General features: G+C 35.0%; 1 protein-coding gene and 2 non-coding genes across 3 annotated transcripts in view; 1 reads left to right on the forward strand and 2 right to left on the reverse strand.

Moving 5' to 3' along the window:
• Positions 1-23,121, forward strand: part of LOC142356448 (WD repeat-containing protein 19-like) — a 71,195-nt gene extending 48,074 nt beyond the window's left edge. The window contains exon 7 of the mRNA XM_075408362.1: positions 22,874-23,121. Within this exon, the coding sequence (XP_075264477.1) occupies positions 22,874-23,121 (248 nt within the window). The remainder of the gene's footprint in view (positions 1-22,873) is intronic.
• A 203-nt stretch (positions 23,122-23,324) lies between these two features.
• Positions 23,325-23,396, reverse strand: Trnap-ugg (transfer RNA proline (anticodon UGG)). The gene has a single exon. It is a non-coding gene; the product is annotated as a tRNA-Pro (tRNA).
• Positions 23,397-26,329: 2,933 nt separating this feature from the next.
• Trnap-ugg (transfer RNA proline (anticodon UGG)) lies at positions 26,330-26,401 on the reverse strand. Its single transcript has one exon. It is a non-coding gene; the product is annotated as a tRNA-Pro (tRNA).
• Between the last annotated feature and the right edge of the window lie 1,391 nt (positions 26,402-27,792).

The following is a 27,792-nucleotide window of genomic DNA, read 5'->3' on the forward strand; positions in this document are numbered from 1 at the left end:
GCTTTGCCATTATCAACACCATCATCTGCGAAGCAGGTTCCCTGATATTGATCACCAGTAGGACCAATGATGTATAGCTTATCAAAATATATACTAGCTAGAAATAGTTTTTTTAATAAGAATGTCTTACCACATTCACTAGGACCAGATTTTATACATCTAAAGTTATCTGGGAATTCAGCTTCAGTAATTATATCATCATCATTTAGCCATGATTGTAGATCATCATTTATGTTTACAGATATATTATTAGTAGGACTATTACTATTGCTATTCCTATTAGATTTACTCCTTTGATATTTTTCATCAAATAGATCTGCAAAGCAGGTCCCCTGATATATAAAATTATCATTATCATTATCGTTATCATTAACAGTATCATTAACATTATCATTATCATCATCATTATTAGCAAAGCTACTTCGTAGATCTTTATCAATGACAATATCACTATCATTATCTTTATCATTATTAGCAACGCTACTTCGTAGATCATTATCATTATCATTAACATTATCAATAACATTATCATTATCATTAACATTAACATTATCGTTAACATCACCTCTACTACAATTCAAACAAAAACACGCATTATACATTCCTGGATATTTACATTGATTAACTAGAATATTCAAAGCACTTAATTCTAAATCCTCTATCAATAAGATAGATCATATATAAACAATAAGCTCCACAATAAGATTCATCATATTGTTGTATTCTTTCATCAGAGCTTAGATCAACATATTCTTCTAAAAATAATGGTGGAGTTTCTACACCAAAACTATCAAAGTAATACACTGGACCACCTTCTCTTCTTATAACTAAAACCCAATGTGTACCTTCAGTTGGATGTAAATTTACAATAATGTTGGAGTTGGGTTCACTTATGTTATTTGGAGTCTGATCTCTCATTACAATTTCAATTGGTGTTAGACTTATATCTTTACCTATATCTTTTATTCTGATATCACTCATAGCACTATTATCAATATTAAAATTATTATTGAATTCCTCAAAAGTTAGGATAAGCATTTTCTTATAAATATTAATGTTTAATTATAACTCTAATTATTGCGAAGCATCGGTGGAACCGTTACACGGATGATCGAAGACCCATAAGTCTAATTATAAGTTTAATTATAAGTCTAATTATAAGTCTAATTATAAGTCTAATTATTTCTATATTTATCTATGTTTTCATTTATAAAAATGGAGACAGGTAGCGTGGTTATAATTTTTATTTTCTTAATTATATTTTGTTTTATAGTATATGATTCAATACCGAGTAAATATGCAAAACTAGAAGAAAGCTTTGGTGGATTTATGAATAGGAGTCTAGTTAGATTTGAATATGAAAAGTCACCATTACACACTATTGTCTATGGTGGAACTGGTACGGGTAAAACATATTTTGTTAGACAATACTTAAAATTATACTCAGTCCCAAATCAAGATCCGCGAAGTGGTTACACCGATCAGGATCAAAATCAAAATCAAGATCAAAATCAAGATCAAGATCAAAATCAAGATCAAAATCAAGATCAAAAACAAAATCAAAATCAAGATCAAAATATAGTTATAGTGTGTAAAGATGACAGAGACTGGATAAATCCCGAGACTAATAAGTTTTATACTGGATTTAATAAATGTGATATGAATATGATCACAAAAAACAATATGCAAAAATTTCGAAATTGTTTAATAGTACTTGATGATATGGGTGATAAGTTAAATAAGGATATAGACTATTATTTTACTGAAGGTAGACATTATAATATCCAAATGATTGTAATGTGTCATAAACCAGCTCAAATAAATAATAAAGCAAGAATGAGTTGTGATACTATTTATTTAACAACTTATAATGGATCTGATCTATTTAAAAACTTTAATGAGATATATAAATGTGAACATGACTTTAGTAAAATAATTAATGAGTTAAATAGTAACCATTAAAATCGTACAGACGGAATGTCAGATGAACTTCGTTATGGTATAATTAAATATAATAAGAAAGAAAATACTTTTATTATTATTAATATTAATAGAACAATGATATATGATTCAAGAGTTGGTTTCCTTGATTTAAAAGCTCTCAGTTTAAAAGATGAGTTAGGAAGAGAAGATATAAATAAACTTATAGCATATATGAAACCACTCATGATAAATGCAACAGATAGAAATACTATTAGTCATGATAATTATCAGTTTTATTTTAATTAGCTTCTTACATTAAAAGGTATTAAAATACAGAATGATGTTTTAACTCAGGAAGGGGTTAAAGCAAATGGTCTTAGATTATTTTCAACTATTTTAGGTATTATAAGTTCAGGTTTAATGATATATAATTTCATGAGTCCTGATATAACAGTAAGAAATGCCGGACATGTGGCAACTGCAGCGAGTACTATGTTGAATAGAACAAGTACATTATTGAACTATGGATTTGGCAGAAATCAAGATCAAGATCAAGATCGGGAACATGAAAGGGAATATACAGATGGAGAAACATGGTCGAAGACCCATCAGCGAAGCAGTTATACACATAAATATACTGGAATTTTAAATAAAGAGGGACGAGAGAATTTAAACAGTCTATATGTAAATAATGAAGAATTTAGAAATGAAATTATAAATTATGTTAAAAGTAAAATGCAATTAAACCTTGAAGCAATTTTAGATAAGAGATGTAAAACTAATATAGTCAATACGTTAGGAAATAAATATTTAGCAGAGTGTATCAAATCTAAAGATAATACTAAAGATGTAATTGAGATATTGGCTAAATATATATGTTGAGTATAATTGAAATCAGTGAACGAACTTTGTTCATGGTTAACCAAACTGTTTCGCAGATTTGACCAATTATAAATGGTTATAAAATGTTTAGAGTGTAACTATAATTGTGGAAACATTGCTTGTTTAAAATATCATTACGAATCATGTCATAAAGATAAAATTGATAAATGTATATGTGGTAATATAACAATAAGTGCTATTTGTGCTAATGATTTTTCTCCATGGGGTTGTTCTTTAAAAAATGAATCTAGCTCTAGTTCTGGTTCTGGTTCTAGCTCAAGTTCTAGCTCTAGCTCTAACTCTAGTTCTGATTCTGGTTCTAGCTCTAGTTCTGGTTCTGGTTCTGATTCTAGTTATAACACCAGTTCTAACTCAGACCCTAACCCTAACTATAACTCAGTCCCTAACCTTAACCCTAACCCTAATCCTAACCCTAACCCTAATACTAACCCTAACTATAACTCAGAAGTATTAATCAGTGAAAGGGACGAAGTCCTTGGTACCCCAACTGCCCCGCAGATCATAAATTGTAATAAATGTAATTATATAAAACCACTAACTGATTTTGATGAGAGTAAGTATACATGTAGAAGTTGTACTTCAGCTAAAGTTAATTGTCCATATTGTGCTTCTATTGTGAGATGTGATGGGATACGAGCCCATGTAAAGAAACAGCATCCAAGTGTAGAATTAACTAAAGGATTTAGTAGAAATCTAACTGAAAAACAAAGTTCTAGAACTGAAAGTACTTTAGCCATTAGACAAAATGAAGAAGATTGCTCATGTAAATATTATGATTTTGTATTATTTCTTATTAATAATGGAATAAATATAGAAAAAGTAAAAGAAAATATAAATTTATTGAAAAGTATAGATAATTTGAAATAAAAAGTATAAAAAATATAAAAAAGGGAATCACTCCTTAAGAGTGAAAAGAGCGATATTCTCTACTGGGGGATCACTCCGAATAAGAGTGAATCACTCTTTAAGAGTGAAATGTAAATTTTGCTTTGATTTTTTTGATTTTTTTTGTTTGTTTTTATTTTAATTGATTTCTTTTATTGAATTTAGAGCTAATATATAGTAGTGGATAAAACAAGGGATTCAGCCAATAGCAAAATTTGAAGTTAAAAGGTATAACTAAAGCCACTATTAAAAAACAGATTAATTTGGAAGATTATAAAAATGCTATATATGAAGGTAAAACTAAATATGTAACTAATTATACTATTGATAGTAATAAACATCATTTAGAAACTAAAGAACAATATAAACTAGCTATAGATCCATTTGATGATAAAGGTATTAAAGATAGTAATGGTGAGTATAGGTTCTATCAGTGAATTTGCAAAAGAACTTCGTTGAATTATAATATTGGTATGAGAACAAATAATAAATTATTATATTATTATAATATTTGTATGACAACATATATTAAATTATTTTTTATATTATTTTTTCTAAATCAAGTAAAAAATTACAAGAAAAAAAATTTTTGTGTAAATATCAGTCAAAATAAGGTAAATATGAAAAATGGAAAATTTGAGTAATATGTGTATATGTCTCCATGGCTCGGGGGCCCGGAGGCCACCATATGCACATTACTGCTGAGCTCGTTATTGAGTGTTGAGTGAATGTGACCACATCTTCGGCTGAAAGCGTAATCGGCGCTGAGCTCAAAATGCCTCATAAGTTGCAGTATTTTATTATAGCTGCGAAGCTGTAAGCTGAGCGGAGCTGTATTGCGGTGCCCTTGGTTTTTACGACTTGAAGAGGAGTATTGAGATTCTACAGTTTTTTTAAAGCTGAAGTCATGACTTCAACTTTTGACTTTTGTTTTCGAATATTAACTGCTGGTTTAGAACAATGAACTGTAAAAGTTGGTTAGTTTGTAATGTAAGTAATTAAGAATTGATGGTAATAATCAAGGTTAAAAAGTCATTTCGAGATTTTTTGAACCCATGTCAGTCCCTCTAACCTATCTAAACTTCCCCACACCTTGCTCCCCCACCAAGTACCACCCGCCCCCAACGAACCCCCTACCCCACGTTTCTCACTAAAAGTTGATTTTTACCTAGTATATTGCGTATTTGTTTTTCATATTTCTGAAATTGGTAGGATTAGATAAGAGTTTTTATTGCACGACTCTTCGAGTCGTTTCCGGTTTTCTACCAGCTTTGTTTTTTTTTGTTTCTTTGTCTGACGCTCTTTTTCGTTTTACATTTTTTCACACAGGAAAGCTGAAAAAGTCAAGTTTTCTGATTGACTTCTTCCTCTGACTAACGGCATTTGCGCGCGTGACGTCATTTCTCACTCTCTTTATTCAACGTTTTTAGCTTATTTGCCTGATTAGACTTTGATCGTACGTGACTGACCTCACTCAATAAAATGACTTTTGCACGTTTAGACTTAAGTTTAATTTGAATTAGTTTAAGGTCAAAGAACTCATAATTGTAATAAAGGTCACTAATGAAAAGGCTCCTGCACAATGAATTTTAACAAGCTTGATTAATTTATCGCTGAATGTTTTTACATAGCTTTTTGAGCGGCGTCGATAACTTTTTCAACTTATAACTGTATCTATTTCTATCTCTATTATACGGCCAGCAAGTCTATTCTTTCGCATCTATTCCGGCTATCTGCCGGCTGTTTGTAACTTGTTAACGGTCTTCATCGCTTTTGCAATTGTCCCTCAAGGTTTGTTGGTGCTTTTATTTGCACTCCAAGCCTTGGTGCTAATTTAGTACATGATCATCTACTATGTAGCGGTAATTGTTCTGTAATGGGGTGCATAACGTACTCTGAGGGGGGGGGGGTCAATAATGTAAGAGATCCTTTTATAAACAGCTGGTATAGCTAAAGCTGAACTGAGCTGTGGTTTTGGCCGGCCATTGATGTTATTCCCTTCCGTTCTTCATTTCTTTGATATGATATTTTGTTTAGATTTTAAAACCATTTTGTTATTGTTTTTTGGGAATGACGCCATCGATTTTCCGCTAAAATTCATTCCTGTGAATGAAAAATCTGTAAAATCTGAAATTAATTTTTCTCGCCTTGTAAAATCATTTTTCCTTCCTTCCTTTAATTTGGCTGGATTGAGTTGAATTGAAAACATGTCACTCTAGTTAAAAGTTAGTTTTTAATAGATTATGCATAAGACCAAATTTGGCAGAAAATCATATCTTAGCATCCGCTTTTTTGCTTGGCGCTAGGACAGTAGATCGAAAGACAAGAAATAGAAAACTTATAAATTGGGACAGTAAAACGAAACCGGTATTGACTCATGCGTTGGATGTTGGGTAGTTATATTAAAGAATACGCGATTGCTGTGCGTAGCTGATAGTCAGTTGTGATCATTTATTCTGTTGTGAAATTTTGAGATCAATGTCCAACGGACCTCTCTGGTTGTGTCATGGCCCGCAAAGCATACGAAATTAGCTAATCTCTTGTTCAAAAATTGGTAAATAATGTCTTAACAGTTTTCAAATGGAATATACTATACGGTTTCTGTTCGTTTCCCATCTACGGTACCAATCTCGCCAAAATTTTCATTTTCGATCTAACGTCCTTTCGACTTACTTACGATAAATTGCTCTCAAAGGAAATTTGTATCAATTATATAAGTCCCGAGGTCTTTTTAATGCAATTTTTGCTTCAATTTGTAGTCTGACCATTTTAAGTTTTTGTCCTCAAAAACGGGATAAACAGGTAGCGCTTGGAGGGCATTATGTGGCCCAGCAACTCTCTTAGAGCCTTACGCTTTACTAGCCTCTAAGTAGGCGATTCACCGAAACTGTTTTGAGGAGTCAATTTCATGGTGTGAAGGGAGGTTCCTAATTTCTTAAAATTTGACACCCCCCCCCCCACCTCAATCACCACCCTCACCCCCAAGCACCCTCCCACCGCCCCCTCCGACACTCCCTCCGTCCGCGCTCCTCCAACGTGGCAATTTGGACCCCCCGTCCAGCTCTCTCACAACCCTACCTCCCCCCCCTCCCATCGCATCCTGCTGAAGACACCCTAACCCAGATCGCTTATAACTCAGCTTCTTGTGAATCATAGAAGTCATGATTCTGTCTATTCATATGTAATCATATGACGTATATATTCCTGTTAATTATATACAGATTATACAAACAATTTAAGTGCAAACAGTTCTATTTGTAACACACTCAATCCTCATAAATTGTGCCAAGTTCAAGTATGCCAACGGGCATTGGAGTCTTGAAATTGATTTTCCTGCTAATGATACATGCTAAGATATGATTTGTTTGAGTTAAGTTATTAATATCTTTTGGATAAAGTTTGTTGATAATTGCTCTCAAACGAAGATAGTAGCAATTATGTAGATGCTACTGGTCCTTTTAAATAATTTTTAATAGCCGCGTCCTTAATTCCAAGCGGCTATTATAGCGCTCCTAAATTTTTTTACAATTCAAAGAATTTGAATTGTATTGGGGCGCTGTCTTTTTTTTTAAGATCTGTTCACACATTTTCATGATTTTTGAAGTCAAATTGGAGTAGTGATTTTGGTCACGCCGAAACAGGAAGTGGAGCGAAAAAGCGAGTGGTTTTGCGGCGTGAATATTTTTTGCTCTAATTTTAAAGTAGAGTGAGAAAACGGTGTTTGAACAAAAATTCGCTTTCTCACTAGTGGTTTTTTGTTCACATGCGGCAATTTCACTTTGATTTTTACTTTTTTTTCAATTTTTTGTATTGGATCTTTTCTAAATGGTTTTTACATTCCATTCATAGACCCTTCTAGGTCTAGTTTTCTGTTTAGTCAGAACTTGTCCTGCTATGTTTTTTTTTACTTCGTCTAACAGATTTTTGTTTCGTTTTACCCTGACTTCTTGGAATTGACTTTTTCAATGACTTCGGTGACTTCTACTACTTTGCAGTCAAAATTTGTGTTCGTGTCGTCATTCCTGTTTTTAGGTCAATTCTATGACTTACCTCACTCAAAAAAATGACTTCTAAACTCACTTATGGAACTTTAAATTTTATGAACATTTACTTGAAGGTTAGTGTGTATCTAAGTAGTGCCAAACATATATGCCCTAATACTTGATTATAAGAGTCCTGAGTTTTGGATTTCGAATATTATTTTTGGGATCTTCTCCGTTTGCGCCCCCTGTACGTTATGCGCCCCCCAGTTACAGAGCACTAGCCATTACATAGTAAGTCATTATGTGAAAAATATTGCACGTGCATCCGAGGGGTTCAAATAATATGCGCCCACTAAGCTGAGGGGGCACACACGGAAAAGATCATAATTTTGAAAAGCCCTATTAGGGCTTTCTCCTTATAGAGCTTATGTGTCTCATAAAAATGACAGTCCAAAGCTAACCAAAAAGTTGAGTGGTCTATTAAAGGACTGGTGGTCGATCTCTCTATCTAATCTCTTTAGTTGTTTCAATTCATGGAAGGCCCCAAGCGTCCATCGCGGCTATTTTACGGCAATCTGCTGGCTATGTTTAAATTTTTTGTTCTATATGTTTTTCGCCTGAATAACAAATTTCGTGATTTTTTGTTTCCTGGAACGGTGTAAACCAGTGGAATTTGAGGTTATTGCTGAGCCGTTCTCTAATAGTCTCACTAGTCTCTAAGTATGCCATTAATCGAAATTGCCGAGGAGATTTTAGTTCGTGATTTGAAGGGCAGTTCTTGGCGGTTTAGACTTTCCAAGCCCCCTCCCCCCATACACACTCACCCACACACCCTCTCACACTCACCCACACACCCTCTCCATCCTACCTCAGAAACCCGCCGTGTAGCTGTAAATTTACGTTGTGACCCGCATTTTAGATACCCGAATTTTTGTACCCCTCCCATTTTATGCCCTCAGTTTCACGTGTGGCCTAATCGGTGCTTAATTATAGGTCTACTCATCTGAATTTATACATTGCAAAGTTGTAGCCTTACTTGTATTGGATTGTCATTTAATGGAAAAGAAACCAGTTTCATTCAAGACACTCCTATTATATATCCATTAATCTAGGACATTTTTTCTCGCTAATGAAATCACGTGAAATTTTAACTGCTCGAGTGGTGCTAGGAAAATTGGCCGACAGGGCGTTTAGCCGACAGTTTTATCATAATTGGTCATAAAAGTCCATAATTGGTCCATAAATCAGTAGTTCGGTTGTGATAGATTCATATCAAGTCCTACGGGCCGCTGAGGCATGGCCATGGCCCACGAGGCATGGCCAGATGCGGTAAAATGCGGTCCGACCACGGATAGACCTTCGTTAAACTAGTTGATGAAAAAACTGCGGTATATTTGTCCGCTAACAAAATTGTGTTTTAAATTGGCCAATCATAGCTTCGGAATAAGTTTTATTGCTCATTTTACTTAAATTGTCGGTTAAATTTCTGTTTTTGGTTGTCGGCTAAACGCCCTGTCGGCCAATACGGCGGCCACCTGCTCGAGTACCCAATGAACTGTTTTTCCATTCATTAAATTACTCTTGAGTCAATTTGCGTCATCGCAAACTCGAATTATTTTTTATGAATTAATTAATTATCGATTCTATTACTTAGCAACATTTTTGACTTCGTTTGAGGAAAGGGGAGGCAAACATTTGTTCACGTACCAATTTTGAAAGTCATAGCGTGCATCTAGATCAAACACCGCAGAAATTGAGAGCTTAATTTAAGTGGATTTATCTCCGGAACATTTTTTTGAAGTTACAAGATGATAATTTTGTGCATTGTCGCCGCCGTTCTCGAATTAAGCATGAAATACCTCTGAAGCACTTTATGATTATTACTATTAATAAATCAAGTATTCGAGTAGTTTTTGTGACGTAAAATGACAATAATTTGCTGGTGTGGGTATAGATTGAAGCAAAATAAGGAATAATTAACGAAAATTGTATTTTAATCCAAATTCATTTGACAGCCGCCCACTGATTATATTGACATTTTGCCCGGGGGTCGACCTGATATAACACCTGACTTAATTTGTAGGTTGAAACGGCACGCGCTGAATCACCCACGGGAAACTACCTGACTTTAATTAGAACAAATTCAGGAAAGGTAAATTTGGTGAAAATACCACCCCCCCCCCCAACTTCAACCAACGGTTTATCAATGAAATTAGTAGTTGACGATGGTACAACTCAATTAAGTCCTTTTTCACAAATTAAATTTATTAGATCTTGGCTAATCTTCACCCCGTCATTCACAAAGCGAATAGATTTCAATATTCTAGTCCAATTTAGGTCTAATTGCTTCACGATTGATGAAAAATTATACGATGCTGCTGGCGTCAGACCTTTAAAATGCCAATATTCCAAAATCTACCCGTGCTTTCCTTGAAAAATGTTTTGTAAAGTTACGACGAGTTTGTGAGAGTCCATAAATAACAATATTTTCTTTGCTTCGCCCAATGAGAAGAAAGCGATCTTTTTCACACATGTCAACAAGTGTGAGGGAAAATTTCTGTGTTTCATAACAATAAGTTGTTCTCGAGTAGGATGAACAGTTGTTTGAAACACATATGGTATAAATCATATAACATATTAAATCTACTCGACAGGTCATCAATAGGTACAAGAGGTCCTAGTCAAGTGATGACCTGTAGCAATACTATGATCAATGGTGTTTATGAGCGGCGGCATATCATAGCAAGGAAAAATAGGGGGAAACCTCAAAACGTAATTCTAATTTTGGTGAGATCTACCGAGTTTTGTTAATAAAATAAAGCAAAAAGTTCTTTGTTGTCCACAAAAAGTATTGTCCCTGAAACCAGATAAGAATCGCTTTAGTTTTCAACTTTTGCACTTCTCAAACAAAATTAGGATGGATTTTTAAATTGAAGTTAAGCAGTTTTCGTATTTCCACTCATAGTCTTTTAGGACTTCGGCCGCAGTTTTTATTTGCAGCTTTTAGTTGCTTTGATTGGTCTCTTTTTGCTTGCAGTGTATCGATTTCTTTCCTCGTAATTACATTTTTGAGATAATCAATTTGGCATTCTGCTCTTATTTTCAGTTAGTGTTTTGAACAGCTCAAAAATGTGCATTACTTTTATGGAGTAAGTGAGATTTGATTCTCGTTCCAGGCAAGTGGACGTTGATTTAGGCTTGTTAAAAATAATTCTGGCAATTTTATTTTTTTCCATTGGCAAAATTAGGGTTTTGTTGCTGGTTCCATAGACTAGTACGCCATAGCTCACAACAGGCTGGACGTACACCTTGTATTTGAAAGTATGTTTAACTGAACAGTTCGGGAGTGCGCTGTTTCTTTAAGCAATTCGGGAGTGCGCTGTTTTCAAAACATTTGTTGACCAAATAGGTAGGAGTCGGAACAATAGCAAGCGTCCATCGCGGCTATTTTACGGCAATCTGCTGGCTATGTTTAAATTTTTTGTTCTATATCTTTTTCGCCTGAATAACAAATTTCGTGATTTTTTGTTTCCTGGAACGGTGTAAACCAGTGGAATTTGAGGTTATTGCTGAGCCGTTCTCTAATAGTCTCACTAGTCTCTAAGTATGCCATTAATCGAAATTGCCGAGGAGATTTTAGTTCGTGATTTGAAGGGCAATTCTTGGCGGTTTAGCCTCCCCACGCCCCCCCCCCATACACACTCACCCACCCACACACCGTCTCCATCCTACCTCAGAAACCCGCCGTGTAGCTGTAAATTTACGTTGTGACCCGCATTTTAGATGTTTTGTACCCCTCCCATTTTATGCCCTCAGTTTCACGTGTGGCCTAAGCGACGCTTAATTATAAGTCTACTCATCTGAATTTATACATTGCAAAGTTGTAGCCTTACTTGTATTGGATTGTCATTTAATGGAAAAGAAAGCAGTTTCATTCAAGACACTCCTATTATATATCCATTAATCTAGGACATTTTTTCTCGCTAATGAAATCACGTGAAATTTTAACTGCTCGAGTACCCAATGAACTGTTTTTCCATTCATTAAATTACTCTTGAGTCAATTGCGTCATCGCAAACTTGAATTATTTTTATGAATTGATTAATTATTGATACTATTACTTAGCAACATTTTTGACTTCGTTTGAGGAAAGGGGAGGCAAACATTTGTTCACGTACGAATTTTGAAAGTCATAGCGTGCATCTAGATCAAACACCGCAGAAATTGAGAGCTGAATTTGAGTGGATTTATCTCCGGAACAGTTTTTTTTTGAAGTTACAAGATGATAATTTTTTGCATTGTCGCCGCCGTTCTCGAATTAAGCATGAAATACCTCTGAAGCACTTTATGATTATTACTATTAATAAATCAAGTATTCGAGTAGTTTTTGTGACGTAAAATGACAATAATTTGCTGGTGTGGGTATAGATTGAAGCAAAATAAGGAATAATTAACGAAAATTGTATTTTAATCCAAATTCATTTGACAGCCGCCCACTGATTATATTGACATTTTGCCCGGGGGTCGACCTGATATAACACCTGACTTAATTTGTAGGTTGAAACGGCACGCGCTGAATCACCCACGGGAAACTACCTGACTTTAATTAGAACAAATTCAGGAAAGGTAAATTTGGTGAAAATACCACCCCCCCCCCCCAACTTCAACCAACGGTTTATCAATGAAATTAGTAGTTGACGATGGTACAACTCAATTAAGTCCTTTTTCACAAATTAAATTTATTAGATCTTGGCTAATCTTCACCCCGTCATTCACAAAGCGAATAGATTTCAATATTCTAGTCCAATTTAGGTCTAATTGCTTCACGATTGATGAAAAATTATACGATGCTGCTGGCGTCAGACCTTTAAAATGCCAATATTCCAAAATCTACCCGTGCTTTCCTTGAAAAATGTTTTGTAAAGTTACGACGAGTTTGTGAGAGTCCATAAATAACAATATTTTCTTTGCTTCGCCCAATGAGAAGAAAGCGATCTTTTTCACACATGTCAACAAGTGTGAGGGAAAATTTCTGTGTTTCATAACAATAAGTTGTTCTCGAGTAGGATGAACAGTTGTTTGAAACACATATGGTATAAATCATATAACATATTAAATCTACTCGACAGGTCATCAATAGGTACAAGAGGTCCTAGTCAAGTGATGACCTGTAGCAATACTATGATCAATGGTGTTTATGAGCGGCGGCATATCATAGCAAGGAAAAATAGGGGGAAACCTCAAAACGTAATTCTAATTTTGGTGAGATCTACCGAGTTTTGTTAATAAAATAAAGCAAAAAGTTCTTTGTTGTCCACAAAAAGTATTGTCCCTGAAACCAGATAAGAATCGCTTTAGTTTTCAACTTTTGCACTTCTCAAACAAAATTAGGATGGATTTTTAAATTGAAGTTAAGCAGTTTTCGTATTTCCACTCATAGTCTTTTAGGACTTCGGCCGCAGTTTTTATTTGCAGCTTTTAGTTGCTTTGATTGGTCTCTTTTTGCTTGCAGTGTATCGATTTCTTTCCTCGTAATTACATTTTTGAGATAATCAATTTGGCATTCTGCTCTTATTTTCAGTTAGTGTTTTGAACAGCTCAAAAATGTGCATTACTTTTATGGAGTAAGTGAGATTTGATTCTCGTTCCAGGCAAGTGGACGTTGATTTAGGCTTGTTAAAAATAATTCTGGCAATTTTATTTTTTTCCATTGGCAAAATTAGGGTTTTGTTGCTGGTTCCATAGACTAGTACGCCATAGCTCACAACAGGCTGGACGTACACCTTGTATTTGAAAGTATGTTTAACTGAACAGTTCGGGAGTGCGCTGTTTCTTTAAGCAATTCGGGAGTGCGCTGTTTTCAAAACATTTGTTGACCAAATAGGTAGGAGTCGGAACAATAGCAAACTGTATTTTCTTGAGTATAAAATTGTTGAGTACATCATAACCTGAGCTGTTTTTATTTTTCAGGTTTTTAATTGCCACGGTTAGCTTTTTCGCTAGCTTTGTGGAGAAACATGCTTTTGACGCTTGTATTTTTTGTGTTGTTTTCTTCTGCACTCAATTAGCTTTTTTTCACAAATTAAATTTGTTAGATCTTGGCTAATCTTCACCCCATCATTCACAAAACAATTAGATTTCAATATTCTGGTCCAATTTAGGTCTAATTGCTTCAAGATTGATGAAAAATTATACGATGTTGCTGGCGTCAGCCCTTTAAAATGCCAATATTCCAAAATTTACCCGTGCTTTCCGTGAAAAATGTTTTGTAAAGTTACGACGAGTTTGTGAGAGTCCATAAATAACAATATTTTTTTTGCTTCGCCCAATGAGACGAAAGCGATCTTTTTCACACATGTCAACAAGTGTGAGTGAAAATTTCTGTGTTTCATAACAATAAGTTGTTCTCGAGTAGGATGAACATTTGTTTCAAATACATATGGTATAAATCATATAACATATTAAATCTACTCGACAGGTCATCAATAGGTACAATAGGCCCTAGTCAAGTGATGACCAGAAGCATTACTATGATCAATGGTGTTTATGAGTGGCGGATTATCATAGCAAGGAAAAATAGGGGGAAACCTCAAAACGTAATTCTAATTTTGGTGAGATCTATCGAGTTTTGTTAATAAAATAAAGCAAAAAGTTCTTTGTTGTCCACAAAAAAAATTGTCCCTGAAACCAGATAAGAATCGGTTTAGTTTTCAAGTTGTGCACTTCTCAAACAAAATTAGGACGGATTTTTAATTTGAAGTTAAGCAGTTTTCGAATTTTCACTCCTAGTCTTTTAGGACTTAGACCGCCGTTTTTATTTGCTGCTGTTAGTTGCTTTGGTTGTTCTCTTTTTGCTTGCAGTTTATCGATTTCCTTCCTCGTAATCACACTTTTGAGATAATCAATTTCGCATTCTGCTCTTAAAATTTCAGTTAGTGTTTTGAGCAGTCCAAAAATGTGCATGACTTTTATGCAGTAAGTGAGATTTGATTCTCGTTCCAGGCAAGTGGACGTTGATTTAGGCTTATTAAAATTCTGGCAATTTACTTTATTTTTTTCTCCATTAGCAAAATTAGGGTTTTGTTGCTGGTTCCATAGACTAGTACGCCATAGCTCACAACAAGCTGGACGTACATCTTGTATTTGAATAACTGTTGTTTAACATTTAGAATTGATCTGAGCCGGTGAATAATTGCTGAGAAATTGTTTTTTAATATGATTTTTAATGAGATTTTTAATATGTTCGCCGAATTTCAGACTGTCATCCAATTCTATTCCTGAGTATTTCAGTGATTATTTCTCCATTAGGTTATTTTCTTTTATCATTAGTTGTCGTTCAGATTTTTTTGGCCTTGGTTTCATGTTCATAACGCATGTTTTTTTCGTAGTTAATATTCAGTTTGTTTTTTGTGAGGTAATTACTAACCAGGTTCAAAGATTGGCTGAAATCTTCAGTTGTTGATTTGCGTTTTTGTTTAACAATAGTATCGTTAGCGTATAAGGCCAAACAGCTCTGACGCCATTAATCGTCTATTTCGTTTATATAGAGAAGGAAAAGAAGTGGTCCAAGTACTGATCCTTGTGTTACCCCATAGTCGGCTTCTACAAAACTGGAGTATAGATTTCTGGAAGTTACGTTTTGTTGTCTATTACTTAGATAACATTGCAAAAACTTTTGCATCTGACCCCTCAATCCCAAGTTGTTTATTTTGTCAAAAGTGAAAGTATGTTTAACTGAATCAAACGCTTTTTTGAGATCGATGAACATAGCTTTTGTTTCTACAATGCAATTCTCCCAATTTCGCCCGTTGCTCCCAATATAACGTACCAGGGCTTAAATGGTTCTCTCTTCGGCTAAAATCCAAATTGATTTTTTTAAGTAGTTTGATTTTTTCCAGAAAATTTGGAATTTTTTTGAACCAATTTCTCAATCAATTTTCCTATTATTGGCAGCAAACTGATTGGTCTGTAATTTTCAGCAACTTTAAGATCTTCTTTTTTACGCAGTGGGATGAATACTGCTTTCTTTAAGCAATTCGGGAGTGCGCTGTTTTCAAAACATTTGTTGACCAAATAGGTAGGAGTCGGAACAAAAGCAAACTGCATTTTCTTCATTATAAAATTGTTAAGTACATCATAACCTGAGCTGTATTTATTTTTCAGGTTTTTAAATGCCACGGTGAGCTCTTTCGCTAGTTTTGTGCAGAAACATGCTTTTTACGCTTAATTTTTTTTGTTGTTTTCTTCTGGACCCAATTTATCAGCTAATTTTTTTTCCAATGGTTGTGAAAAATTTGTTGAAACTTTCAGTCTCTTCCTGCTTTAAAATAGTTTTGTGTGTGTCGTCCTAAAATTTTGATAGTGTCAAAGGAACGCTTTGCGTTCATAGCTAAAAACTTCTAATAAAAATTCTGCTTTTTTCGAACACTCTTCTGTTGCAAGTTCCTAATTCTATGAATCTCTTTTTTTTGACATTTGTTTTCTGATGCATGAACCTATGATCAAAGTTTTGCTTTTTTGCTGCATGTTTTTTAATTGAGTTACCATTCCATGTCTTATGTCTGACAGGCTTTGATTTTTCTCTGGCACAATGTTTTATTTCATCAGTGAGTTTGTTGAAAATTTTCAAATGCTTAGTCACAGTCCAGGAGCCAAAAATTATCCTGTAAACATTGTAATTTGTGCTTCAGTTTGAATACTAGCTTTTCTAACTCATTTTTTTCTAGAACAGCTCATTTTCTGTAGTGCTCTTGCATTTTTAACCTTGCTTCTTCCAACTCCTCATTTATTTCAGTTTGAGCAGTGTAGTGATCAATTATATTAGATCTTAGAATGTCTACTTGCACTTCTTGTGAGCAATAGACTACATCAATTCTTTGGGTACTACATCAATCTGTTGGTCTCGCTGGTGATTCCTGTTAGAGACATATTGTTAAGATCATACCCTCCGAGAATATTTTTAGCGTCAATAATTTTTCATTTGTTTTTGTGTGATCAATATTTAAAATCTCCTGACATTAAATGCAATTGTTTTTTGCTTGAGTGTTTTTTAGAAGTGTTCTTCAAAAGTTTGTGACAGCTCGCATAAGCTTGAATTAGGTTTGAGGTATACAACAGTCAGAACCAGACCTTTTTCGTAATTTTTGCTTTCAATTTTATCTATTAGCAATTGACAGTTCCTATTAGAAGTTTTCTGCAAAACCGTTTTCAGCACGCCTTCCCTCACAAAATTTGCAACTCCTCTTCTTTTTCGTATTTGTCGGTTGCATGTGTCAAGCACCTGGTAACTACTAAGAGAAAGGCATTTGATGTTGCTGTCATCTTTGAGCCACGTTTCAGTTTGGCTTATAGTTAATGGCTGTGTTTCGTGTTGCACCAAAATAATTTTGAAATCGCTTAGGTTTTTATAAATTGATTTGATGTTCTGCAATAAAATAATGCTTCTGATCATTTAAATTAGAGAAAATCTTTAATTGATTTTAAACACTTTTACCACTCGTTTATTTTAAAATGAAACTCCCCGTGCTTTCTATTTGAACACGGTTAACAATACAAATGGAGATAACACTGACTCGTTAACAAATTCGCGAATATCAAAACAAAACATGGCTCCAGTTGATGTCTTGACAAACCATTCTGATTTTCCCTTGGATTCATGTTCGGTTGTAATTCGTTGTTTGCGATTATCACAAATTCCAAAGGACTGACATTAATCTCAAGTTGTAAACAACTAATCTGCGTATATCACAAGATTTTGTTCTTCCGGATGTTCCTTCCCTTCACCTTTAAAGGTGACGGGAAGGAACTCCAAATGTCAATAATTTTTCATTTGTTTTTGTGTGATCAATATTTAAATCTCCTGACATTAAATGCAATTGTTTTTTGCTTGAGTGTTTTTTAGAAGTGTTCTTCAAAAGTTTGTGACAACTCGCATAAGCTTGAATTAGGTTTGAGGTATACAACAGTCAGAACCAGACCTTTTTCGTAATTTTTGCTTTCAATTTTAATTATTAGCAATTGACAGTTCCTATTAGAAGATTTCTGCAGAACCGTTTTCAGCACGCCTTCCCTCACAAAATTTGCAACTCCTCTTCTTTTTCGTATTTGTCGGTTGCATGTGTCAAGCACCTGGTAACTACTAAGAGAAAGGCATTCGATGTTGCTGTCATCTTTGAGCCCCGTTTCAGTTTAGCTTATAGTTAATGGCTGTGTTTCGTGTTGCACCAAAATAATTTTGAAATCGCTTAGGTTTTTATAAATTGATTTGATGTTCTGCAATAAAATAATGCTTCTGATCATTTAAATTAGAGAAAATCTTTAATTGATTTTAAACACGTTTACCACTCGTTTATTTTAAAATGAAACTCCCCGTGGTTTCTTTTTGAACACGGTTAACAATACAAATGGAGATAACACTGACTCGTTAACAAATTCGCGAATATCAAAAGAAAACATGGCTCCAGTTGATGTCTTGACAAACCAGTCTGATTTTCCCTTGGATTCATGTTCAGTTGTAATTCGTTGTTTGCGATTATCACAAATTCCAAAGGACTGAAATTAATCTCAAGCTGTAAACAACTAATCTGCGTATATCACAAGATTTTGTTCTTCCGGATGTTCCTTCCCTTCACATTTAAAGAATCATGTACCATTTTAGGTTGCGGATATCGCGAGCACTGATGCAGAACATACTAAAATTTTAAAACCTATCATCTTAAAAAACCTAATAAAAATGGGAAAAGACAAGCTGCATTTATCGCAGTTAATTAAACGCACTAATTGTCACTTTCAACTTAAATAAGAGCCACTTTTGAGTTTTAGAACTCCGGTGTTTTTTTTCGAGTCTAATATTTCTTCCGCTTTTTCATTTCAGAGAATTTGTCTTGATCGTTTGACGCTGATGTTTCATCAAAAATATGGCAAAATCTTGGTTGACACAACTTTTCTGACTTTGATGAGGTCGTTGCTATAGTTAACAGATTGGAAAGAGTTTGGGACCATAATAGAGACCGCACAGTTTTTAGCGGATGTAATCATACTCATGTTTTTAGCTTCACTGTTGATTTGCGCTTCATGGTTTGGTAGCGTCTAGTTGATTTATATGTTAATATTGTGCAATGGTTTCTTCAAATTTGTCGGTTTCCTTTGGCCCCAAATACTCGATCTTTTTCGTCAATATAAACAAACCTATGTCAGGTTTTTATTCGGTCGCCCTCAGTTTGATTTCAAGGTTTTTATCAAAAAAAAACAAAGTATTTTTAAGCACATTCCATTGATGTTTAGAGTCGAAAGGTGGATTACAAATGATCACACAGTCAGAACCAGACTTTTTTTCGTAATTTTTGCTTTCAATTTTAATTATTAGCAATTGACAGTTCCTATTAGAAGATTTCTGCAGAACCGTTTTCAGCACGCCTTCCCTCACAAAATTTGCAACTCCTCTTCGTTTTCGTATTTGTCGGTTGCATGTGTCAAGCACCTGGTAATTACTAAGAGAAAGGCATTTGATGTTGCTGTCATCTTTGAGCCACGTTTCAGTTTGGCATATAGTTAATGGCTGTGTTTCGTGTTGCACCAAAATAATTTTGAAATCGCTTAGGTTTTAATAAATTGATTTGATGTTCTGCAATAAAATAATACTTCTGATCATTTAAATTAGAGAAAATCTTTTATTGATTTTAAACACTTTTACCACTCGTTTATTTTAAAATAAACTCCCCGTGCTTTTTTTTGAACACGGTTAACAATACAAAAGGAGATAACACTGACTCGTTAACAAATTCGCGAATATCAAAACAAAACATGGCTCCAGTTGATGTCTTGACAAACCATTCTGATTTTCCCTTGGATTCATGTTCAGTTGTAATTCGTTGTTTGCGATTATCACAAATTCTAGAGGACTGAAATTAATCTCAAGCTGTAAACAACTAATCTGCGTATATCACAAGATTTTGCTCTTCCGGATGTTCCTTCCCTTCACCTTTAAAGGTGAAGGGAAGGAACATCAAAAGTCAATAATTTTTAATTGGTTTTTGTGTGATCAATATTTAAATCTCCTGACATTAAATGCAATTGTTTTTTGCTTGAGTGTTTGTGTTTTTTAGAAGTGTTCTTCAAAAAAAGTTTGTGACAACTCGCATAAGCTTGAATTAGGTTTAAGGTATACAACAGTCAGAACCAGACCTTTTTTGTAATTTTTGCTTTCAATTTTAACTATTAGCAATTGACAGTTCCTATTAGAAGATTTATGCAGAACCGTTTTCAGCACGCCTTCCCTCACAAAATTTGCAACTCCTCTTCTTTTTCGTATTTGTCGGTTGCATGTGTCAAGCACCTGGTAACTACTAAGAGAAAGGCATTTGATGTTGCTGTCATCTTTGAGCCACGTTTCAGTTTGGCATATAGTTAATGGCTGTGTTTCGTGTTGCACCAAAATAATTTTGAAATCGCGTAGGTTTTTATAAATTGATTTGATGTTCTGCAATAAAATAATGCTTCTGATCATTTAAATTAGAGAAAAGCTTTAATTGATTTTAAACACTTTTACCACTCGTTTATTTTAAAATGAAACTCCCCGTACTTTCTTTTTGAACACGGTTAACAATACAAAAGGAGATAACACTGACTCGTTAACAAATTCTTGAATATCAAAACAAAACATGGCTCCAGTTGATGTCTTGCAAACCATTCTGATTTTCCCTTGGATTCATGTTCAGTTATAATTCGTTGTTTGCGATTATCACAAATTCCAAAGGACTGAAATTAATCGCAAGCTATAAACAACTAATCTGCGTATATCACAAGATTTTGTTCTTCCGGATGTTCCTTCCCTTCACCTTTAAAGAATCATGTACCACTTTAGGTTCCGGATATCGCGAGCACTGATGCAGAGCATACTAAAATTTTAAAACCTATCATCTTAAAAAACCTAATAAAAATGGGAAAAGACAAGCGGCATTTATCGCAGTTAATAAACGCACTAATTGTCACTTTCAACTTAAATAAGAGCCACTTTTGTACAATTAATTGAAGTACTGGTACTGTGTTACTATGAAAATTAGGTTTTCAAAATATTATTAACAAAAATCATTGAGTTTTAGAACTCCGGTGGTTTTTTTCGAGTATAATATTTCTTCCGCTTTTTCATTTCAGAGAATTTGTCTTGATCGTTTGAAGCTGATGTTTCATCAAAAATATGGCAAAATCTTGGTTGACACAACATTTCTGACTTTGATGAGGTCGTTGCTATAGTTAAAAGATTGGAAAGAGTTTGGGACCATAATAGAGATCGCACAGTTTTTAGCGGATGTAATCATACTCATCTTTTTAGCTTCACTGTTGATCTGCGCTTCTTGGTTTGGTAGCGTCTAGTTGATTTATATGTTAATATTGTGCAATGGGTTCTTCAACTTTGTCGGTTTCCTTTGGCCCCAAATACTCGATCTTTTTCGTCAATATAAACAAACCTATGTCAGGTTTTTATTCGGTCGCCCTCAGTTTGATTTCAAGGTTTTTATCAAAAAAACAAAGTATTTTTAAGCACATTCCGTTGATGTTTAGAGTCGAAAGGTGGATTACAAATGATCACACAGTCCTTCCTTGTATAGCGTTCCTGTGCTCCCAAGCGATCGTTCATCTCCTGCAGCTTTTGTCCAACTCTTGAATTTTATTTCCTGATTTTTGTCTATTTCGACCAGACAAACAGTAATTTTTGATATTTTATCAAAAAATTTTTTTGACAGATTTGTATCACCAGTGATACCTGATGTGTAATTTGCATTCTTACTTGAGGATTCGCCAACGTCCATGACGCGACATTGTTGCCACACTCAAATTTGTAAATAGTGAACCTTACCTAACAAATATATGGTAAAAAACCCGAGAAAAAATACTCTAAGTTTATAATTTTTCTTGTTGTAACTGAGATACAATGCAACTTTTTTGGAGGAGAATGGGGTTTAGATTCTGATGTAAAAACTTTGCAAGCTCAGTTATTTTTGTCAGTTTCTGAACATTCAGCTTGAACTAAGTTTTTTTGTCATACGTGTTATAAGATATAGTTTCAAATTGGCGTAAGCAATGGTTTGTTTTCTATAGCTCGAGCTTCAAAGAAAGAACGAAAGAAGAACCGAGGACCGTTTGCTGGGTTGCTCTTTTTTTTGTGTGAAGATTTCATCTCACCCAATGAGCGGGGTGATCATTACTTATGATATGACTTCTATGGTTTTGAGGGACTCCAGAATGATCTGGACGAGATAAAGGGGATTTGAAGTGGAAAATGTTGCTTTCGGCTTTTGTAATGAACGGTCACTTCAGTTCATGATGAATTATGATTCGATGTTTGAAAAACCAGTATGTTTAACATTTTTTAAAGGAATTCTTTTGCTGCTTGTAATTGGGGAGTATTAATTGCCCCCGAATGAAGTTTGTAACAATTATTGTCGTGAGTTTCGTTTATGCAAAATGCTTGCTTGACCATTTTTTGCTCGAAAATGGGTTTCAACTGCTTCATCAATATGACTCTTTGCAAATCAAAACGGGATAAACTGTTTAAACCCGAGTGCATTTTTTTCTCTGTATAGCTCTGTTTGATCGTTGAGCCTTCGGAGAATTTACTTGCGTCCTGTTAGTTTATAGGTTTTTTGCTTGATACTGCGCTTAATCTTTTTCATGACACAGGTTTGATTTTTCATCGAAAAAAAAACGAGATAAACTGTAAAACCCGAGGGCATTAAGTTGTGCAGTTATTCTAGAGCATTATTTTTCTGAAGGTAATATGAACGAAAATTGTTATGATCTTAATTTGGTTAAGTTTGAACAAATGATTGAAGTGAATTTTATTGATTTTTCATATTCTTGAATCTAGAGTATTCTAACATATATTTCAATAAGTCTTTTATTTTTACTGCTTGGCGAGTATTGTTAACTGTGAAGGAGGCATGAAAGAAATGAATCCTTCCGTCACTGCTCCCAGTACACTATGAATTCACCCCCCCCCCCCCCCCCCCACGGGCTACAGGCACCTGCCTGAAGTAAAATATGATCAAAAAATATCATTAATATTCGGCAAATCCCTTTTTTGAGCGATTTGACCTTTCTGCATATATGAGCTATAAATACTGAGGTTTACTCTTAGCTACCGTTGTGAAAAGAAAAACTCATTCCGATTTTGTTTTCAGGCGATGATGCCTCGCTTGAAGATTACAAAAGTGTGGCTGTATACTTTGAGACTGAAGAGAAAGATCCCTTTTTGGCAGGGAAGTTCTTCTACCGGAGCAAGCAGTACTCGAGAGCTGTCAAACATCTCCTCAGATGCCCAATCACAGCCGCAACCGAAAGCGACCCAAATATTAACCCAATTGAGATCGCTATCAAAGCTGTAAGCTGCAAAATTTGCGGGAAAATAAAGGGGTCCTTCCCATTATAACCACCCCCCCCCCCAGCTTAGTGATCAGATAACCTATACCCCCCCCCCAATAATGGTAATTATACCATAATGGGGGCTATAATTTCATGGTGGGGGCTACAATGGGAAAGACCTAAAAAAGATTCCTGGTTCGTGATTTTTGTGGTAATTTCTCTGATAGGATGTTATATATAAGTAATAGTGAATGAAACAAAAAGTGATCTGGGGACAGCCGGGGATTGAACCCGGGACCTCTCGCACCCAAAGCGAGAATCATACCACTAGACCACTGTCCCTGGGAAGCTTTCGCTCAAAGCTTTTTAATCTCAAAAACATTCCAAATTACTCTCAAACCAAGTTTTTTTTGGGTCCTTCCCATTATAGCCCCTCGCGAAATTATAGCCCCCATTATGGTTTAATTCTCATTGGGGGGGGGCAATACGTTATCTGACCAGTAAGCTGGGGGGCTATAACGGGAAAGACCAGTTTTTTTCCTACGACCTATTTTTTCCGACAACTTTTCGAGTAAATTTTCCAGTCTGGAGATCCTGAATTTTTTTTGAGTGTGAATTGATTTTTATAGCTGCGAAGCTGTAAGCTGAGCGAAGTTATATTGCGGTGCTCTTGGTTTTTTACAATTCAAAGAATTTGAATTGTATTGGGGCGCTGTCTTTTTTTTTTTTTAAGATCTGTTCACACATTTTCATGATTTTTGAAGTCAAATTGGAGTAGTGATTTTGGTCACGCCGAAACAGGAAATGGAGCGAAAAAGCGAGTGGTTTTGCGGCGTGAATTTTTTTTCGCTCTAATTTTAAAGTAGAGTGAGAAAACGGTGTTTGAACAAAAATTCGGTTTCTCGGTAGTGGTTTTTTGTTCACATGCGGCAATTTCACTCTGATTTTTACTGTTTTTTCGAATTTTGGATCGGATTTTTTTCTAACTGGTCTTCCCAATCCATTCACAGCTCATTCTAGGCCTAGTTTTTTGTTTGAATTAAATTTTCATTTCTCGCTAGGGGTTTTTTGTTCACATGCGGCATTTTGATATTGATTTTCTGTTTTTTTCTTATTTTTTTGTTCTGATTTTTTTAAAATGGTTTTTTGAATTCACTCATAGTCCATTCTAGGTCTAGTTTTTCTGTTTAGTCAATGAAAATTCTTTGAATTGTACGTCAGGACTTGTCCTGCTATGTTTTTTTGTTTCGTCGTCTGACGCTCTTTTTTCGTTTTACATTTGTTCACACAGCAAAGCTGAAAAAGTCAAATTTTCTGAATGACTTCTTCCTCTCACTAAAGGCATTTGCGCGCGTGACGTCATTTCTCACTCGCTTTAGCAAAAGTTTTTAGGTTATTTGCGTGATTAGATTTTGATCATACGTGACTTACCTCACTCAATAAAATGACTTTTGCACTTTAAAACTTAAGTTTAATTTGAATTTGTTTAAGGTCAAAGAAACTCATTTGTGCAGTTAAGGTCCCTAATAAGAGGCTTCTGCTGAATGAAATTTAACAAGCTTTATTCATTTATCGCTGAATGTTTTTTACCTAGTCTTTTTTGAGCGGCGTCGATTTTTTTTTCATTTTAGATCAGTATCTGTTTCTATCTCGATTATATGGCACGCAGGTCTATTCTATCGCAGCTATTCCGGCAATCTGCCGGCTATGTTATTCAGAATTTAAAGTTTTATTGGCAAAAGTTTGCTACTAAATGTCAACCAAAAAATGCGCCGAAATTGAATTCGTTTTTCAATTTAAATCTTGTAGCGTTGTAATGTCAGCCCTGATAAAAAATTTTGAAGCAGCTTAGAATAAGAGCGCCCCAGATTACAGACAGTTGGGTCTTGAATTTAAATGGTCGCCCCCTTTGATTGTAAGATATTAGACGCTAATTAGTGAATTGTTTGTTTTATAAGCGTAGTTAGGAATAATTTATTCAAAGGATGTGCTAAGACATCATTAATTTGTTTTCTTCAGCACTACCAAAATCGTTTTCCACTGAATATTTTTTTTAAAAAAAGTGTTAAAATTATCTTTTACCTATTTTCTGACATGATAACCTAAATTAACCTTATAACATCAACAAGGAGGCTCGGTAATGTGCATTCGCACATAATGTTCCGACACCGCTCATCCACGTTTTGATTTGATTGCCTACCAAATGAGAGAGAGAGATGGAAATCTCATATCGTTCAACGAACAACTAAGTGAAAACGTGAATGCTGGATTAAAGCGCTCACGAGACTTGCCATCAATGAGAGCAGTGGACAAAACAAAAATAAACGAAACGGGATAAACTGTTCAAACCCAAGTACATTTTGTCTCTGTATAGCTCTGTTTGATCGTTGAGCCTTCGGAGAATTTACTTGAGTCCTGTTAGTTTATAGGTTTTTTGCTTGATACTGCGCTTTATCTTTTTCATGACACAGGTTTGACTTTTCATCGAAAAAAAACGGGATTAAATGTAAAACCCGAGGGCATTAAGTTGCTGTGCAGTTATTCTAAAGCATTGTTTTTCTGAAGGCAATATTTTTTGTTATGATCGTAATTTGGTTAAGTTTGAACAAATGATTAAAGTGAATTTTATTGATTTTTCATATTCTTGAATCTAAAGTATTCTAACATATATTTAAATAAGTCTTTTATTTTTACTGCTTGGCGAGTATTGTTAACTGTGAAAGAGGCATGAAAGAAATGAATCTTTCCGTCCCAGTACATTAGGAATTCACCCCCCGGGCTGCAGGCACCTGCCTGAAGTAAAATATGGAATTTTGTTTTCAGGCGATGATGCCTCGCTTGAAGATTACAAAACTGTGGCTGTATACTTTGAGACTGAAGAGAAAGATCCCTTTTTGGCAGGGAAGTTCTTCTACCGGAGCAAGCAGTACTCGAGAGCTCTCAAACATCTCCTCAGATGCCCAATGACAGCCGCAACCGAAAGCGACCCAAATATTAACCCAATTGAGATCGCTATCAAAGCTGTAAGCTGCAAAATTTGCTGGAAAGTGTAGGGGTCCTTCCCATTATAACCCCCCCCAGCTTAGTGGTCAGATAACCTATAGCCCCCCACAACCCCCCAATAATGGTAATTATACCATAATGGGGGGCTATAATTTCATGGTGGGGCTACAATGGGAAAGACCTAAAAAAGATTTCTGGTTCGTGATTTTTGTGGTAATTTCTCTGATAGGATGTTATATATAAGTAATAGTGAATGAAACAAAAAGTGATCTGGGGACAGCCGGGGATTGAACCCGGGACCTCTCGCACCCAAAGCGAGAATCATACCACTAGACCACTGTCCCTGGGAAGCTTTTGCTCAAAGCTTTTTAATCTCAAAAACATTCCAAATTACTCTCAAACCAAGTTTTTTTTGGGTCCTTCCCATTATAGCCCCTCGCGAAATTATAGCCCCCATTATGGTTTAATTCTCATTGGGGGGCAATACGTTATCCGACCAGTAAGCTGGGGGGCTATAACGGGAAAGACCAGTTTTTTCCTACGACCTATTTTTTCCAACAACTTTTTGAGTAAATTTTCCAGTCTGGAGATCCTGAATTTTTTTTGAGTGTGAATTGATTTTCTATAGCTGCGAAGCTGTAAGCTGAGCGAAGCTATATTGCGGTGCCCTTGGTTTTTTTTTTGTTTCGTCGTCTGACGCGCTCTTTTTTCGTTTTACATTTGTTCACACAGCAAAGCTGAAAAAGTCAAATTTTCTGAATGACTTCTTCCTCTCACTAAAGGCATTTGCGCGCGTGACGTCATTTCTCACTCGCTTTAGCAAAAGTTTTTAGGTTATTTGCGTGATTAGATTTTGATCATACGTGACTTACCTCACTCAATAAAATGACTTTTGCACTTCAAAACTTAAGTTTAATTTGAATTTGTTTAGGGTCAAAGAAACTCAATTGTGCAGTTAAGGTCCCTAATAAGAGGCTTCTGCTGAATAAAATTTAACAAGCTTTATTCATTTATCGCTGAATGTTTTTTACCTAGTCTTTTTTGAGCGGCGTCGATTTTTTTTTTCAATTTAGATCAGTATCTGTTTCTATCTCGATTATATGGCACGCAGGTCTATTCTTTCGCAGCTATTCCGGCAATCTGCCGGCTATGTTATTCAGAATTTAAAGAGTTTTATTGGCAAAAGTTTGCTACTAAATTTCAACCAAAAAATGCGCCGAAATTGATTTCGTTTTTCAATTTAAATCTTGTAGCGTTGTAATGTCAGCCCTAATAAAAAATTTTGAAGCAGCTTAGAATAAGAGCGCCCCAGATTACAGACAGTTGGGTCTTGAATTTAAATGGTCGCCCCCTTTGATTGGAAGATATTAGACGCTAATTAGTGAATTGTTTATTTTATAAGCGTAGTTAGGAATAATTTATTCAAAGGATGTGCTAAGACATCATTAATTTGTTTTCTTCAGCACTACCAAAATCGTTTTCCACTGAATATTTTTTTTTAAAAAAAGTGTTTAAATTATCTTTTACCTATTTTCTGACATGATAACCTAAATTAACCTTATAACATCAACAAGGAGGCTCGGTAATGTGCATTCGCACATAATGTTCCGACACCGCTCATCCACGTTTTGATTTGATTGCCTACCAAATGAGAGAGAGATAGAAATCTCATATCGTTCAACAAACAACTAAGTGAAAACGTGAATGCTGGATTAAAGCGCTCATGAGACTTGCC

The sequence above is a fragment of the Convolutriloba macropyga genome, unplaced genomic scaffold (assembly GCF_964194025.1).
Source record: "Convolutriloba macropyga unplaced genomic scaffold, txConMacr16.3 SCAFFOLD_608, whole genome shotgun sequence".
In the NCBI taxonomy this organism is placed as follows: domain Eukaryota; kingdom Metazoa; phylum Xenacoelomorpha; order Acoela; family Convolutidae; genus Convolutriloba; species Convolutriloba macropyga.